This window comes from Melospiza melodia, chromosome 9 (genome assembly GCF_035770615.1).
Source record: "Melospiza melodia melodia isolate bMelMel2 chromosome 9, bMelMel2.pri, whole genome shotgun sequence".
In the NCBI taxonomy this organism is placed as follows: Eukaryota; Metazoa; Chordata; class Aves; order Passeriformes; family Passerellidae; genus Melospiza; species Melospiza melodia.
In genome coordinates this window covers 25,078,443-25,096,654 of record NC_086202.1, presented here as the reverse complement: position 1 = coordinate 25,096,654, position 18,212 = coordinate 25,078,443, and the positions used below count along the sequence as shown (strand labels likewise).

The following is an 18,212-nucleotide window of genomic DNA, read 5'->3' as shown; positions in this document are numbered from 1 at the left end:
GACTTATATTATCATAAGCAGGAAGATATGCAGGACTAAAAGCTCATCAAGATAGCATAATGAATGAGTCATAGATGCTTCACATGTATACAACTGGCAGAATTTCAGTTTTACTTAACTACATACCCTGCAGCTTTGGCTAAACACAGTAACAAACAAATGCACAGCACAGGAAACACAAGTAGCAGACTACACTATTTATCTTAGAGATCATTATTTTTAAGGGTAGATAACATAATTTACATATAGTTCTTCAAAGGCTCCAGTATTTCTGTAATTTATCCTTTATAAAGCCACACATAATGGTCCCTTTAAAAATGAACTTTTTGCTTGCAGCACAAGGAGAGACTGCAAGGAAGATAAGTGTGATACAACTTTGCAAGACATCTAGAAACCCTCCACTGTTTGCCACCATCACAATATTCACATTGAGGGCAGGCTGCCTGGAACTTTGTGGTTTGCTCTTTGTTGGTAAGAGGATGTTCACACTACATGTCACAGAGACATCTCTGAGCTGGCTTTGAACTGTTCATTTCTACTAATGACAACCAGCCAATGATGGCAGCATGGACCAGTCTTGGATGTATTTGCCAGTTTTCCAGGAGGGCTTGGTCACCCATTTTTCACCTGCTGTGCTGAGGCTGCAATCACAATGGTACACGCCTCTCTGAGCAGCATATTTTTCTTTATGGCTTAGAACCCTCCCTCCTAGTGAGATGGTTCTAAGCCATAAAGATAGGAATAGTAATGAAATTCTATTGTAAGAAAAACCTTCTACAAAAATATACCCAGATTTATCTTCAGACTCTAAATGACTTTCTCAAGATAGATAAATTTGTAGGAAGTGTCAGTATGGGAGGATAGTTCATGTGGTATATATCATTTTGTCTGATATGTAGTGAGAAACTTTTCTGTAGATTCCTGACTGTGATGGCTTTATCCCCAATATTATTTCTAGTCACCAAACATGGTTATTGATGCCAGTGACTTTGATTATTTGCTCAAAAAGCTGGGTATGCAGGTGCTCTTTGGGTCCTAGAGGGGTTGGCTTGGGATCACCTTGTTTTCAATGAGCAGTTTATAAAAATCTCTTCTTTCCTTATGCTAACCTAAGGTGCCTTTTGTCTTCTATATCTTCTTAGGATTGGGAAATCCCTATTAGCAGTCCTGGCAAAGTTCTAATACCAGATATTTTGATATAGATGAGGATTAATTCATACTACGCTGGTACTGAACTCCATCAAATAATTTGTGAAAGACTAGGACCTCTCCATTTTCTATAATCTATTTTCTAAATCAATCTAGTTTTGATTTACAGTCAGATATGTGAAAGCTGGAAAAAACCCAAACATATGCTATGAATATCCATCATGATTTTATTTTTTTTTGTTTAAACTTTCCCCTCGTTAAAAATTCTTGGAAGCTTGTTTATGAGCTATTCAAAAATGACTAGCTAATAGATAAAATTCAATCTTCAGATTTTCTGAGTGCACATACAAATCACTCAGTGTTTTTTTCCCTTTCCTAAGTGGAAAATATAACTTCCCACAAATACTCTGCAATATGGCTTCAATTCAGCCATCTTATCTGAAAGCACATGAATAATCTCATTCCTATTCACTGTGCACTGTGAGACCTACTGGAGTTCAGAGGGCACATACATGTAAGGTTGAGCACTTGCTTAGTTAATGCATAGCTGAACTGGGGACCACTCACTTTAAAATTCAGCATTTTATCAATGCTCCTGCCAGTAAGCTCACTTGAATTTTTGGGGAACATAAATACCCAATGAATTCCTTTAAAAGTTAGGCAAAATTAAATTCATAGACACATTCGTAGAAGAACATAAAAATACAACATTATAAAAGAAGCTATAATGAGTCAGCCTGGTATCCTTCTTCCAAGAGAGACCAAAAGTAGGTGCTCAGGGAAAGGCAAAAGAATAGATCAACTCACTCATCTCTGTCTTCATTTTTACTGGAATAATTTTTTTCTGGAGATGAATAAAGCTGGTCAGACGGTATCTGAGCACTTCCCTACCTGATGCAGTTTGTAGGGCTTTGTAAGTGTATTAACAGAATGCCTTTTGCAATATTCAATAAGATTAATATTTGTTCTACAGATTTTCCTATCATGTTTCACAGACACTTTTTTTGCTTTCTCAAAGAGCGGTCACACTAAAATAAACTAGAAACCTAAAAATGGACAGCACACAGAAATGTCCAAAACTAGTGAGAATATGTACCCTCTACTATCCAAATTTAGTTTTGCTTTTCAATTTCAAAAATAAGAGTTTTGAACAGTAAACTCTCTGAATAAGTCTTCCACAATACATCCTACCAACCAATATCCCTGCTCAACTTGCTAACTTACAACTGCCCTCTAAAATATCCCAATATATATCTTTTATATTAAATCAAAGTAATTGCTCTTACAACATAATTTTTCCCTTTTAGCACAGATTTTCCAAATTATTCTACACTTGTTATTTAGTATACTAAAAGCCCTAAAATCATGTATTTCAGTTTACACAGTAATTCTATGGGCCATTATTGTTCTCTGGCAAATAGCAGAAGCAAACTGAAATGAACAACTGAAACTAATATTAGCATCACTTTGCTTATTGCCTTGGCAATAAACAGCTGGGGGATAATGTGATGAGGAGAGATGAATCCCCATCACATTCTGAATTCTATCTACTAAACAAATCAGTAGTGTCATCAATATCATTGCTACATTCCTTTCCCCAATACCTGTTCTAGCACTACTGTTCCACTGAGCTCCAGCTCTGTGGAACAGGGCAGGGCTCACTTCAAGGAGGTAAGACCCAAAGGAGCCTGGTCTTGTTCCTAATAGACAATATGATCTCCACTGCAGGTCTGTAGTGGCAAAAAATATAAATACTACATCTGTTTGTAATTCTCTTATGCATTCATGCATTTATTTATTGCTTAGAAAAGCTGACTCGTGGACAGCTTTGCCTAACTTCACTAAATTTCCTCTCAGTGCCCCACAGGAATATTGCAGACAAAATGGAAGGATTATCATAAAAAGAAAAATATGTCTGGAACTGAAATAAAAAATGAAAAATCTGGTGAGCCTGAGGTACTAACTAATTTCATAGCAATTTTAGATGTTCCCACTTCCAAATATTTGTTGCTATCTGCTACACATTTTGGGTCCTGCAGTAAAGTTAAGGAAATGGAAGATGTTAATACACCTGAGGAAACTCAGTACAAAGTTTGATAGCACAGTCTAAGCCAGCCAGCAACTGGTCTCAGATAAGGCACTGAACACTGCATCTTCCTATCTTCAGCTGTTGCACCCATTTGCTAATGGAGCATGGTTCTGAGCCCTCAAACCAACAGGGATAAATTGAGACACTGAGATAAGCGTAAGAGGATAAACAAGGATATGGAACACTCCAGTCATTAGTCTGCAGTTAGTTTAATGCTAAATCAATTACTGCTAACAGCATAACTCTGGCAGCACACAATTTATAGCAGGCTGCAAACCCAGCAGCAGGAGAGAAGGTGCTGAGGCAGAACCACTGCTGGTGACCAGGCTCAGCAGCTCTGAGCCACCGGAGCTGCTCTCAGCCACCTCTGGCTGAGGGGACAGGCCTGAAGGCAGACAGACAAGGTGACTGAATTCCTCCAGAGCATACAGAATACCCCAGAGCTTCCACAAGAAAAAGTACTGGTGGCAGACCATCCCCACCAGCATGTGATGCAGTCACAAGTGTTTTAACAGACCAAAAATGCCATTACAGAACTCCTGGTCAAGACTTTCCATAGCTTATTCCTTTTTCTCCCTCCCTTCTCCCATAATTATTCTACAGCATTTTTGATGTCTATCCCTGCACAAGCAGTGTTCCTCAAGAAAACAGAGGCAACAATTCAAAACATGAGTTACCTCATTAATGCAATAGTAAGAAAATGATACCTGGTTTTAGTAGTGTTTGTAGTATTTTGTTTTATTTCAATGCAAAGGTAACCTGGATTACTTTTTTCTTTTAATATTATGATTGAAATGTTTTTTCTTTCCTTATATAGTATCAAAGAAATCCTAAAGTACATAATACCATCCTCTATGTTGGGTTGCCAGCTGGTGCTGATTTTCTGCAGACCTAAAAGGCAACTTTTTCTCAACTCAGTTTACTCTCACATACCCAAAATACAGAAAGTTAGTTTTCCTTTCCATATAAACATGTACACCTGGATTTAGATAATTCTCCAGAAAATAATTACTTTATCTTTATTGACAGTGTAATATGCAGAGGTTTTGTTGATCAAAATTAACATACTCTATTATGAGCTTGGAAAATGGCACCAGTGTATCATATAGATTTAATTCATCTTGTACACAGTGATTCATTATCAGATCAATTCCAGGTAATAGCACTACAGTAATTAGTCCTCAGGAATTAATGAAGTGATGACTAAAGCCATAAAATAAACTAATTGTATATTTTGAAATTTATTCATAATGTGGGCCATTACTTGTCTACAGTATTAATGTGTACATCTGTATAATAATGTAGTTTTTCTATTCCTTATACACTTTTTAAAATCACCAAGAAAATTGAAATTAATTACAATTATGATATTCATAAAGAATTTCAGGCTATCTAAAAGGAACAGTACTTCCATAGAATGAGATCATCATCATCATCAGGTGTTTTTTTAGAGCAACAATCTAAGTATGATTTACTGTAATCTTTTGGAATGAAGTGAGTTTCAGCATTGATACCATAGCTTCACCCCACTACCATATGGAAGCAATTAAAATACTGATGAAGACAGATTCTATCTCTTCAAAGATAGCTGAGGACAAGCTGTCAAAATAACTATGCCCTGAGTTATTATTACTAAGCCAAAACTGTTAATTAAGTACATTAGACAAAATTTAATGATCTCAGTCATTGTACACAAAAACTTTTCTATAAGACATTGACACAGATTCAGGAAGAAATCCAAAACTCCTGTTTGTAATTTTAAGCTGGCAATTTCCACCAAAATAATACAGCACTTGGTATTGCTCTAGGTAGAAGTTTTTTTGGCCACATCATCTCCATTCTGCAAGTGTCTTTTTACCTGCTTTCAGAAATCTGTGAGTGCTGTGAAGGTAGTTTTACTCACACTGTTCTTCCCACTCCTGGTCGTCGTCACTGTGCTGACTGTGCTGCTGAGCTTGCTTGAGGCTCAGGTACAGCTCCTTTGCCCGGATTTCTTCCTGCTGCCTGATCAGCTCCTCACCTTTCTGTCTTTCCTCTTCTTCTCTTTTCTAGAGAAAATGAAGTAAGCAACAAGTGACTAAAGAGGTAGAATGTGCCAAAAGCTGAGACGCTGCTTCAGTTGCTTCCTATCACAGAGAAGCTGCATTACCCTGGACAAATCACTATCTCTTCTAACTTTGGTCTTCTCGCCTCTCACAAGTGGCATCACTGAATTTTCCCAACTCCTAGGAATTCCTGAGGGTACATTTTGAGACCACAGGTATCAAAGGAATGAGGAACTTGTAAGCATCTAAGATCTGAAAACTATACAGAAAACATTTTATCACATGGCACCAAAGCCTGTGCTATTCTCCAGGCTGTGAGGAAAGCTTGGTTTAAGTCCATGTGTACCCCCATTGAATGCTGCCTTCAAGCACTACACACAGCAGCCACAGAACTTTAGAATTCAGGAACTGATTTATTGCTATTCTTGGTTTAGCAACTGTCCCAGTGTGTCATCATAACCAGCACAGGGAATAATATTTCCAAAAATTAAGATCATTACATTCTGGAGGAAAAGGCAGATCCTTCAGCACAAAACAGCCACTTTGTAAAATGCAGCTAAGAGTAACATGCCAAAAAACTCCCTTCCAAGAAAGCCTTAAAAGAGATGGAAATCTGAGAAAGACTGTGTCTTCAGTTGGCCTCCTTCACATTTTCAATAACATAGGAGCTCAATTAATGCAGAGCTAGGAATCTGTATCTGTTTTCCAATGAGTTTTCCCAAATCTCTTAGGTAGTGAAGAAGTAGATTTAAATAATATTGTTTAATTGAAGCCCACAAAAACCTCAAAACTGAACTTCATTAAGTGTTACTCATATTATTGAAATAACTTGAATAACAAATAAAACCAGTTTTTATTTAATTTTATAATGGAACCAGCACTATACCCTTATGGGAACAAACATACAGGTAAGAATTTTTTTAAAAATCTCTGAGTAAAATCACCCTGAATTACTATCCTAGTTACCTGACCTAAACTATAAGTACAGGAAACCCAAGTAGGTTGTTGCAAAACGTTTCTCCTATGAAATTTCTAGGATGAAGGTTGAGAGTACAGCCCTTAATGTTATATGATTCTGTGAACAATGCATTAGACTGCTCTTACTACTTCTAAGAAATAAAAGCCTAGTGTTGTTCTTCAGACAATTCTAGTGCTACTATCTTGGATTATTTCTAGCATCATCCTTCCATTGTTATTTCCTGGCTCCTAAAAACATGAGCTGAGTGGACAGTTCAGTAATTTTGAGAAGTCAATGCTTTTAGACAATGCTAATTTCAAAGCCAAGCAGCTTCCTCAGAAAAAATAATTATCTTTTTTAATATAGAATTAGGGATTCCACATTTTAGCTGCAAGTAAATAGTTCTATTCTCTTCTTGAAAAAAATATGAGATCAACTGTTCTTTATTCTTATGAGGAGAATATTTATTCACTTAGCTTCACTACCTAAAAATATTCAATACATTCAGTCTATCCTTCAGGAAGATGGACAGACACAGAAGCAATCCTGGGTTATCAGAATATTTTCTATTCAACATCTTAAACCACAAGGTAAACTTAAAATAGAGGAGGGGGAAAATCAATCTCACTGCAGTTTCCCTGAATCACACAAGAGTTTTGTTGTAAGTTTGGGCTTGTTTCTTAATGCAGCTGTTGTTGAAACATTTCTAGCAAAAAGATGGAAGGGTCTAAGAAAAGCAAACAAATAGCACCCCCACACAACACTAAAATCTAGAATTCAGGTAGAGTTTACATTCTTAATGGAAGGTAACAATGCAAACTAAGAAAATCCTACCTTTTTAACTGAAAAGGAGATTTAAGTCAAAGAGATAACAAAAGCTTAACATGGGCAGTTGATTCTGAATTCACCAAATCTTTTTCACATAATTTTCCTTTTTACAGAAAGAGGAGATTTAACTTATATTTATTAAATTAGTGCAGAGATGTGCAGGTATATTGTCCAACTCCCTCAAGTGGTGTGTGAGAAGTAACAATCCTTGCTGGTATGACACAGGAAAAGAACAGTCATCCTTTGTCAAGTACAACTAAACAGTGTGTTTTTGTATTTAAAATTAACAACAATTGAATTTATTTACTACACTGAAAGAATACATCGAGCAGTTTGTGTGCTCCTCCCCAGGAATCTAATCCTGCCCATCAGAGCTGGGAGTGAAGAGCTCTAATATCTACAAACACCATCTTCTGCCTGACAGTTGAGAGAGATTGTACTCTTTGCCTGACCCTTTTAGCTCTGCCAAAATAATTAGGAAGTGACAATTCTGTTCAGAGTTGCAAATTGTTGTGAAACACCAAGCTGCTGAAACAAATCACACTGGCAATTCGACAGGCAGCAGTAATCCTCTCCAGCCTTTACTCCATTGGAGAATTTGAACATGCTAAATGATCTTATATATCCTCTGGCAGTTGAGAATTTACCACCAACTTGTTTCTGTCTATGTGTATCTCACTATGTTTGACAGCTTTACTATGAGCAGCTCTAAATAATATTTAATATTAGCCATGGTTAATTTTTAATGTTTTAGTCCAAGGCAGATGAGAGGAGTTAGGTCATCATTTAAATTTTGCAGAAAGATTTAAAAAATACACTGAAGAAAAGGTAAAATAGAGAAGTGGGGGTTTTTACAGCGGAAAACTGGGCTTCTGGCTACCACAGCTCTTGGGGTCTTTCTGGGGAGTGTTACATGTTGCAGGGCAGCTGAATGACCACCCTCCTGCTGCTCAGGGCAAAACCCACAAGGTGTGCTTGTTACAACAGCCCTCTCTGAAGCAAATACTACCTGGGATTCTCTCAGGGCTTCAGGCTGGCAGGCAGCGTCTTTGGCAGCCCTGAAAGCTGCAGCCAGCCGGATGCACTACAGCTGCATTGAACCTCCTGAGCCCACTCAGCAACCACCTGGGCCAGGCAAGAGAGTCAGGGCTCCTAAAACACAGCTGAGAGCCCTCAGGGACACCCTGCTCTGAGGAAGGAAATCTGGAACCCCAGGGTCACCAGCTGCAGCACAGGCTGCTCTCAGCAAGGCTGACACAGCCAGCTGTGTTCAGAGATGAGACATCTCTCCAGACCCACCTGACAGGTGCCAACAGAGCTCTGAGTAAAGGCAGAAATATGTCCAACTCCTTCCCAGACTTCTTCTGACAAAATTCTCTCACTTGCATCAGAAAATAAAGTGTTTGCTGAGGCATTACTTTTTTCTCCACTACCAGTGTCTGTCAAAAGGAACACAGGCTTTGCATCACTTCACTGTGCATGCATTTGCACAGAGACAAACATATGAACTGCACTCATGCTTTATGCAGAAGCTACGAGATTTCTGCCATGGGTGTGTCCCAGGACATGCTATTCACACATACAAGGAGGTATCAGCCTACTCTGATCACAAAGACCCTGTGTTCCATAAGCTGGAAAGCAAAGCCAAGGACTGCTCCTGGTTGGAGAGATCTGACATTTGCTGCACATGCTGGAACAGGCTCTGCTCAAGTAATTTACCATAGATCCAGTGACCATCTACTTAAAGTTTGTCTCTGGAGCTTAGAGACTCTTCACAGCTTGAATTCCTAACATGTAAGCTACCCTCATTAGTGGTTCAGATTTTGCCATTAACCCATGGAAAACACCTGAGCTTTGCTAGCTTTTGCCAGCAATCCAGACTGAAGATAGTGGCTTCAGAAGTGCAATCATTACTGATGTCACTGAGGAAGATATTTTCCTTTAAAATTAATATCAATGGCAAGTAGGATAGATAAAACCTGAACACTCAGTTCCCAACCAAAACTAACAACTTCCTCATTTACAACATTGTTCAAGAGACAGCAGCATTGGAGGAAAAAAGAATTACTGAATTGTAGTGACCCAAAAGGAAGCAAAATGAATTATTGTAATTGCCATTGAAACAACCAAACTAAGGCACTTCCAGAATGAATTGGGTGCTGAACCCCAGCAAGAAGCTGTTGTCATGTTCCTAAATTATATATATGCTGGTTTTGGAAAAGAGTTCAATGATTTCTTGGCACAGCAAAGCACAGAGCTGAACTTACAGCTTATTTGCACTTGGAGATAACAGTGGTTGACGTTTACTTGGAGACAAGAGTTTTTTCAGATCAAGACAGAATGCTCACTGCTCTATTATAAGAAACCCACAGTACTCCAAATGGCAATGGTGACAGTTCACTGTATTCCTAAACTCTACATCTGGCAGCAATTTTCTGAAGAATCAGGTCCACAGCACTTGGGGGCACAGTTAAGCATGCAGGCATGTGTTGAAAGCTTATCCAAGCTCAATGGAAAGTGTATTCTTTCTACTGAGCATAAGGTTAATTAGATATTTCCTGAACAGAAGCGCTAATTGTTCTGTTCTCTGAACCTATCTTCTTTGATGAGACACATTTCATCTCCCAGGGAATTTTTAAGAGGCAATCTAGCTCTGCTGTCAACTGTGCTTATATTATTAAATTTGGCAGGTATCTGATGTTGTCATAAGGAGAGTACTTTACTATTAATATTCTCCTGCTTTATGTAGACCACGTGAAGACTGAACTGAGACATCTCTTTTATTTCTAAATGTAGCTGAAGGATACCCACCCCTGGCTGGATGACACTCACATCTTCAATTTGCCTTAGCTCTGCACATTGTTCAGACTCTTAATGACAGCTACTGATAACCGTAGAAAATTATGCCTATGAGCTCCTAGCCTTTGTGAATTAGCAAAAAGATTAATGATAGTAATTGGCTCTCTTATTTGTCCTTTGCAAGAGGTGCATAAAAGAATAGCTGTCCTTAAACTGCAAAAATAAAGTAGTCAATGTTACATTCTAGCATCGTAAATTAAAGTCAATTCTGCTTAGAAACACCAAGGAAAGCAATACTTTTGGAGTAGTGTCGGAAAAGGAAATAGGGATCATCACTCACTTTGATATGTAAGATATCATTTATCTAGTGCAGACAGCCCTAACGTCCCATGACTGGTCAAGAGGAATAAAAGCATTTTAAAAAGGAGTTTTTGTGACACAATCTGGTTAGAAATTAAACATGCCAGCAGAAAGGAGACAGTTTCAATTTCCCAAGTCAAAGTGCTTCATGAGGATGAAGCATTAGCAGACACTGGACTTTCCATACCTCAGTCTGGAGACCTCTTTAAACATGGCCTGGTCATCATCACAGAGGGATGATTACCAGTGTGTTAAATATTTTAAATCTGTTGCAGCAATCTTGCCTACAGATCTACATCAAATTCCACACCCTCTTCTTCATTTTATCAATTACTTCTGTCATACATCAGTAGATTCATTAATTCATCTTTTTCCCTGAACCCTAGTTGTATTCCTTCCTTCTAGGTGGACGTGGATGCCAGAAAGACAACTTTCTTTTCCTGTCTATGCACCATGCACAGTGTACAAGATCTGATCTTTCAAGAGCATGTAACAGATAAGCTGCTTTTCTGAGCAGCAGAGTGTCAAAGGAATCAGTCCTGCATTTGGATTTCTGCTGGTGGAACCCTATGCCAGACCAAGTCTCTCCCAGCAGATCTCAGATTATAGGCCTAATTGAAGAGCCTATGCTGAAAGTGGAATTAGACTCTGTTGTTGGATTAATACAGGAAATTATGGGGAACACTTGATAAAGGGCATTTAAAGAAACAATCACTACATCATATCTGGTTTGGGGAACACTTGATAAAGGGCATTTAAAGAAACAATCACTACATCTGGTTTCCAAACTAATTCTTTAAGTCAGGAGTTCCTTTCAGCTGGGTCTTGTCTTGAAAACTTCGGTCCTTTTATTTAAATTTTTGCAAATTGTATCTTCAAATGCTTGATTTAAGAGAAACCATTGGGAAAGAAAGGGTTTCTACTTCCTTAGCAGAACAAATATGTTGGCAACTTTAGGAAGATAGAGAAATCCCAGATGAAGTTAAGTATCTGAAGTTCAAAGCAGAAACTGAACCATAATCTCATCCCACTTCCAGCAGTGCTCCTACAAGGCACACAGCTGGATGGAGGACACCTGCTCATGTCCTGGGAAACAGTGGAAACACAGATCATTGTGACATTGCCTTTCCATCAACATGAACATGAACAGAATTTAGTGCCATTCCTTTTAATTTTATCAACAACTGAACAACTAGTTTGCCTTAATAGAAAGCTATGAATACTGGCCACTGAAAGTCTCAGAAGTCGCTCACTCTACTCTTTGAAAAAGTCTCTTTGAAACAGAACAGTAGCAGTGAGCTTGTGGACATTTTCCCCATCAAGTGTCCTGTGAGTCAGCCACATAGACATGAGTGAACACTGTCAGCCTTTGTTCAAGAGGGCTTTACTTTCCAGAGAGCAGAGGAAAGAGTGTTTAATTAGTTGCTCTGCTCATTATTCATACATTAATAAAGCAGCAAGGTATACTTTCATTACTCATTGACATCACATTTCAAAGGCCCCATTCTCTCCTGTGAATTCAAATTAATTGTGCAAAGGTAAATCAGCAACTCTATGCAGCCTCCTCTGCAGGAACTGCCCTGGCTTTGTGCTCCACAACCACCTCAAATCCCAGGCCCACAGTCTGCAGAGTGACAAGAAATTTGCTATTTGCAATCAAACCACATAAACTTAACACTAAGTTTTCAGCATCCCTCCCATCACAAAGGGCCAAAGGGAAAAGTCTGTCCCCTCTTTCCATACCTTAAATAACTGCACCAGGAAAGGAAGAAGAGACACAGCAAGCTGTCAGCAGGGGAGAGGAGGGTGGATGGAAGTTAATGGATCCTCAGAGTCAGATTTTCTAAAGCCTTCTCCATGGAAACACAGCCTCACCAACCACGTGCAGTCCCAGCATGCACATCCCATTCTCAGAGGACTGTCATGACTTCTCTACATGAACCCATTATATTTCACTTTCTCATTTTTAAACAAGTTTTTATCTTTATCAAGTAATATGAAAAGGGTGGACAGATGTGTTTCCTATTTTGTTTTGAAATTGCTATTTGCAACTAGAAAATGTGAAAAATATTATTTCCAACAAATATTAAAATATCGTAACTGAGCTCATAAAAAGTTCATTGTAAAGTCAAAAAAATCAAGCAAATTAACTTCTCCTAGAAAAGCCAACTGGACTTTTCCCATATGTGGAGTAGGGGAAGGATCCACCCCTTATTATTTTGAAGGAAGTAGTGGCACAGTTTTGAAGTTCATTATGTGAACAAACTCATCCAAGATACACAGAATACATTCAAACAAACTAACTTAAAATGAGATCTTTCCCAATTGTACATTTTTTCCCCCGGATGATTCATCCAGCACAGCTGACTGAACAATTCTGTTAATGTGTGAGCTGAATAACCAGTTTGATTGTTCTGGCACTTCTGAATGAGACCTGTAATTTTTTCTCATCGCTCACCCAGCTGTTCTGCTGAACACCATGTAGCTATCTGTATATTCCAGAATGAAAAATTACAACTCTGGATTTTAAAGCTTATTAATAAGCATGCACTGAAGGTGACAAAAACTGTGAATCCATATGAAAACACTATAAAAAAATCCTTAAATTTCTCTATGCAAACCTTTAGTTCCTCCTGAATTTTTTCTTCCTCCAGTTTGGCTGCTTTCCGATCCTCCATTTCTATTTTCCATTTTTCTGCCACTATTCTGGCTTTTTCTTGAGCCATAGCATCACGGAATTTCTTTGTTATTTCAGCTTCCTTTTGTCTCCTTCAGAAAAGAATGTGAAAAAAAAATTTAATGCACTAATTTTCTTAAATTGAGGATCAATGCTTACACACTGGTTGCAATAAATAATTAGCATAAGCCTTCATGGAAAGATGCAAGCAAAGAATTAAAATGTATTTAACAAGAGACCTCGCACAAATCATATTTTAATAAACCATCCAGAAAGCAGACAATTTACAATTTTTGATAATTAAAATGGCACTTCTAAGTTAGACAAGTACTTCTTGGATGTCTTTAAGTCATACCTTATATTTTTCTATTGGTCTAGCAAAGCATGGTTGGAAATTTACTATCTTTCAAATACCAGTAAAAATGTCTTCCAAATTCTTATGCTAGATTGTTTATTCATACTGACAATGTAAAAGGAATTCAGAGGACAGGTTGAAGGTTTCAATCCCTGCTTAAATATGCAAGCACTCAAAGCAAGAATAATCTCATATGAAAAAGGATAACACAGAATAACCTGATATTAAAGAGTCACTTTTCAGTGCTGCACTACAAAGGGAAGTGTGTGAGGCAGGTGGCCTAATTTCTAAGAATATCAATCATCAAAACACTTTTGAATGTCCCCCAAACCTGGAAGAGGCCCTGCTAGAAGCACCACATGGCACTTTGTATAATGAGTTTTGAACTGCTGGAATAAAAATTAATACAAGCAAATTGCAAATAAAACCAATTTCAAAAAGGATTTTATGTACTAAACCCCCATTGTGGGCTCTCAACTGTGATATAACAAACATATCTAATTTAATCATCTCAAAACCAGACTGCTTCATTCTTCTTTATTTGCAGGCTGGTCAATGGTTTAGCTAAATTCCCAACAGAGAAAAAAGTTGGCACCACTTTTTTTTGCAAATAGGGTTTTTGGCTTTCAATATTCAATAAAAGCAAAATAACATTTTTAACAAGCTGAAAACCTGAAAAAGCAAGTGAAAGCAAACGCTCACAAAACATACTTACCAGTTTCACCCACCATTACCTCCCACCTTTCTACAAGGTCATGCCTCCCCATTATGCCGAGTGGACCCTGAACTCAGACTCTTAAATCCTCACCATAGCTCTTCTGCCTCCTTCTGTGCCTGCAGCCTGGCCCGCTCTGCTATGAGCTCCTCCGAGATCTGCTCGTAGGGTTTGTCCCCCGGGGCTTCTCCCATCACCCAGACCCAGACCTCACCGTCCTGGCCCCGCAGCCACTGCACGCGCTTGCCGTTACCTGCAACACCACCGAGAACACACCACAACGTAAACACCGCCTCAGATCCTGCACAGACACGTGAAAGGCTGGGGAATCTGCAACTTAGAAAACATTAAGCTTGCCATTTACAATTCAGAAGAAAACATTGCTCAGAGGTCCAAAGAAATCTTCAGATTTGACCAGATCGTGCCAAACGCTGGGGAAAAAAAATTAAAAGGTTTTCATGCTGCGGATTACCCAATCTTTAAAGACTCACTGTCCCACAAAAATAAAAATTATTAATTCAGGCATGCATTTCCCAGAATTCCAGTATTATAATCCCTTTTTAATTGCTATATTTGCTCACTTCACTCAACAAGGGATGAATGAAGAGCATGGAAAAAGAGATGGGCAATGACCAGTCATATTATGTGACTAAAAATGCTTTGTGCACAAAGAATGTCCAGTGTTGAACAGGTAGAGAAACTTCATGGGAACACCTTCAAAGAATGCAGGAATTTCGTGTTCCCACTGTGTGAAGCAGGAGTTTCAGGGAGCCTGCATGCTCAGAGCACACCACTCAGTGCTGCAGAGCCTATTCTGCTCACAGAGGCAATTGAAAGGGATTAAATTTCTGGTTCAGTTTTCATGACACAAACTACACAAAAATCTATGATTACTGTGTTGACAGAGTGATTTTAAGAACACCACAAAAGGCCTGAAAAGCTCTTTACAAAACAGACTGCATTTGGTGAGCGATCAAGTACAAATGTAGGACTACAAAGGACACTAGATTGGATCCTACCTGAACCCATTTTAATAGTTATTTACATTACCTGACTTAGTGTGGTTTGGTCTTTCCTTCTGCTTTGATAAATACAACTGTCAAATATTATAAGCATTTTAGAGGTTCATAATAAGGAATTTGTAGAAACACCTCTTATGCATCAATTTTTATGTTTCATTTCTTGCAAATTTCTTGAAACTGTCCTCCACAAAAGGAGATTCTGCCACAAAGACGTTTATCAAATGAATACTGGATTTATTTCAAAGAATTCAGACTACAAGGACATAAAGGGTCAGCAGTTTTCATCATTCCCTGAATATTAGTCCCCTAGATTTCATCCTCTTACCCAAACACTGATATGAGAAAATTGTGCATCACAAAAGGAAACTTCTAAATCTTTATCTTCTAAAAGAAACCTTGTCTCATGTGAAAACATGAGGAAATGGACAGAGTACCATTTTCCTAAGGAGTTTTTCTCCAGTGTTCCCATAAGAGTCAAAAGAAACTTATCCTATTTATAACAGGCCTGCCAAATAACAGGCAGGCTTTGCTTCCACTTTTCCTCCATCTCTCTCTAGCAGCATCAGCTTAGCTACTCTCACCTTAAGCTACCACTTGTTCTGTGTGAGGACATATCCATTTAACCGGATTAAGTTTCCCAATGCACAATCAATAAAGTGTTTCTGACATCCCAGGCTGAAGGCAGAAAACTGCAGGAGGCAGTGGAGTGGGGCTGTTGACAGCAGCAGTGTCAGCACCAGCCCACACTCACAAGTGTTGACAATCCAGACTGAAGGCAATGAATGGATCAGATCTCACCATGAAAGCTGATATTCTATATCAAATTTGAAAATGTAATTTATACGAATCCCCAGCGTTGGCCTAACGGTACTAACTTCAAAGAGGGGTGGAAATTTAAGCTAATAGTGTTTTCCTTCAATAACCCTCAAAAGCATTTGCTCTTTCACAGTCTATCAGATTATGTCTCAGGTTATAAATGTGAATGTATTTCACTGTGGTTCTTATTCTGTACATTGTGTTCCTGTCAGCACAACATTTATTTTGAACTTGTATTTTTTGGATACAGCATTGGAATACCATCTGCTGAGACCTGACTGGCCATATCACTACTTGACTCCAAGGTTTTCTCTTACTGCAGTTCCTGGTAAAGTATCTTGAGAAGTATGGAATGAGTACTCCCAGGAACACTAATTCCACAAAACTAAAGGCAGTGTTTGTTTTAAAATCACAGCACATCATCTTGCTTGTGAGGAGTCTGAATATCCTAGTGTCTCTCCTTCATTTAGTACATTAAGGAAAAGACAACAACACTCCTTGTATTAATTGATGTGTACCATAACTGGTGGATACAAAATACTACTCCAGTTCTGAGACAATTTCACTATTTCTATTAATTTATGAGCTTGCCAGAGGGAACTAGGAATGAAAAAAAAAAATATAACTTTTCAGGTAAGCAGACAAATTTTATCTTTGCTTTTCTCAAGGTTTTCTGTGCCAAAGGTTTATTAATGTGTTTCTCAGAGGCACAACTAACCCACTGCAACCCAGTCCAATAAAAGAAATAGCTGATTTGTCGATGTGTCTTGAGAAATTGTTCTTTCTTCTTTTAAAACAATGGATCTTTTTTATAAAGTTCTAGCCAGTAGATGTATAAACTCCTTTGAAACCACCAGTGTTGTTGGTTCAGTACTACACATAGTACTACTGTATTTGCATAAAGTACATGTTCAAATATAGTCAAAACTGAAAGATTTGTGTATTAAAAAACCTGGCAATTTTAACCTTCATCATTAAACAGACATACCCCCATATATATATATATATATATATATAATTCAGCTTGAGCACAGATGATCTAATTCAGATCTTTCTCTAGAAGAAAAGAAGGCCTTTTCACATCCAGCCACTGAATTTGCTTCAAGAAATTACTCCCATGCAAACCTTCTTAAACCTCTGTTCCTATAAAGCTGCAGCTGAGCTTTACTGTACAATCTGATCATAAAACTCAGTAGATTCTTAGCACAAAATAACATCAAAAATGATTGTGCAGGGAAAAAAAAAAGAGCACCTCAGGGAGAAAATCTGGCACTGTGAAAGCAGAATTTCTGCCATACAAAAAGCCTCTGCAGCCTGCAGAATCACATTCACAGTGAGAGGGTCAGCTCTTCTAGGCTAATGATATTTTAAACTGCAGAACCTATGGCAAGATCAAGAAAGTCCAGAAAATCATTTCCCCTAGTACTTGCAGGAAACTAGTGTTGCCTGCTTTGCAAGCAGAGAATTACTACTATTTAGGGCTGATTATTACAAAATAATTCCTGCTTTAAAATGCCTCTCGAGTATTAACTTTTTTCTGCAAAATAAGATGTTTTGTTAATACACTTTACTTCCAAATGAAAAACACCAAAAAAAAAAAAAGAAAAATTCAACTAAATGTAAAAGGAGACAAGTCCTGACTAAACAAATTTGAAATGTAAATGAGAAGGAGGCAAGAGAGGCTCATGTTTCCTGGTCAGCAGTAGGCTGCTGAGCCCAGTCACAGAGCCTAATCAGAGTCAAGAAACAAAAATTAAACCTCTTCAGCCCCAGTCTTGTGCCTTGACCACAAAAGTACTTTTTTCTTCTTGGAGAGACTGTGACAAGTTGCAAATAATAACCTTAAGGAAGCAGCGGACATCAAAGCTAGTCTGGATTGGAGAGTGGAAATGGAAGTACTTTAGAAACAAGCAATGTTTTATTAGGAAAACTTAGTGAATAATTTACTAGGTCTTTGCCATCCCTACTCTTCCGCCATTTTTCACCTAAAATATCCTTGTAGCACCAAAAGAAAGACAATATAAACTTTTGAAGTTCTTTTCACCTGAAGCTCATCCATTAATTACTATCTCACATGGAGGTCCCCTAAAACTACACTCATACTGCTTTGAGACCAATAAACTGGCTTCTGGCTCCTTACTCCAGACAAATACCAGGTCAGAAAATGCAAAATCAGGTCTTTCAAATTTGCAGCACAAAGGGACCACAGCAAAAACTTTCTCGGAGACCTAAAGCCAGAACCAACAGCAACTCAAGTTTGTACATATAAATGCACACAATCAAAAATAAGACCAAATCATGTTTTCTATTCGTCTGTTATTTGCACAGCCAATTCTATAACAGCAATGAAAGTGTAAAACAATGCCCGGGAGGGCAATTGGAAAGTCGAGCTCTCACCT

At 38.2% G+C, this 18,212-nt stretch overlaps 1 protein-coding gene across 1 annotated transcript in view; it reads right to left on the bottom strand.

The window, feature by feature from the left end:
- The window catches only part of SH2D4B (SH2 domain containing 4B), a 58,782-nt gene that overhangs the window by 31,715 nt on the left and 8,855 nt on the right, over positions 1-18,212 (bottom strand). Inside the window, exons 2-4 of the mRNA XM_063162858.1 lie at positions 14,069-14,228; positions 12,850-12,997; positions 5,142-5,286 (exon numbers count right to left, since the gene is read on the bottom strand). Coding sequence (XP_063018928.1) covers positions 5,142-5,286; positions 12,850-12,997; positions 14,069-14,228 — 453 coding nt within the window. The remainder of the gene's footprint in view (positions 1-5,141; positions 5,287-12,849; positions 12,998-14,068; positions 14,229-18,212) is intronic.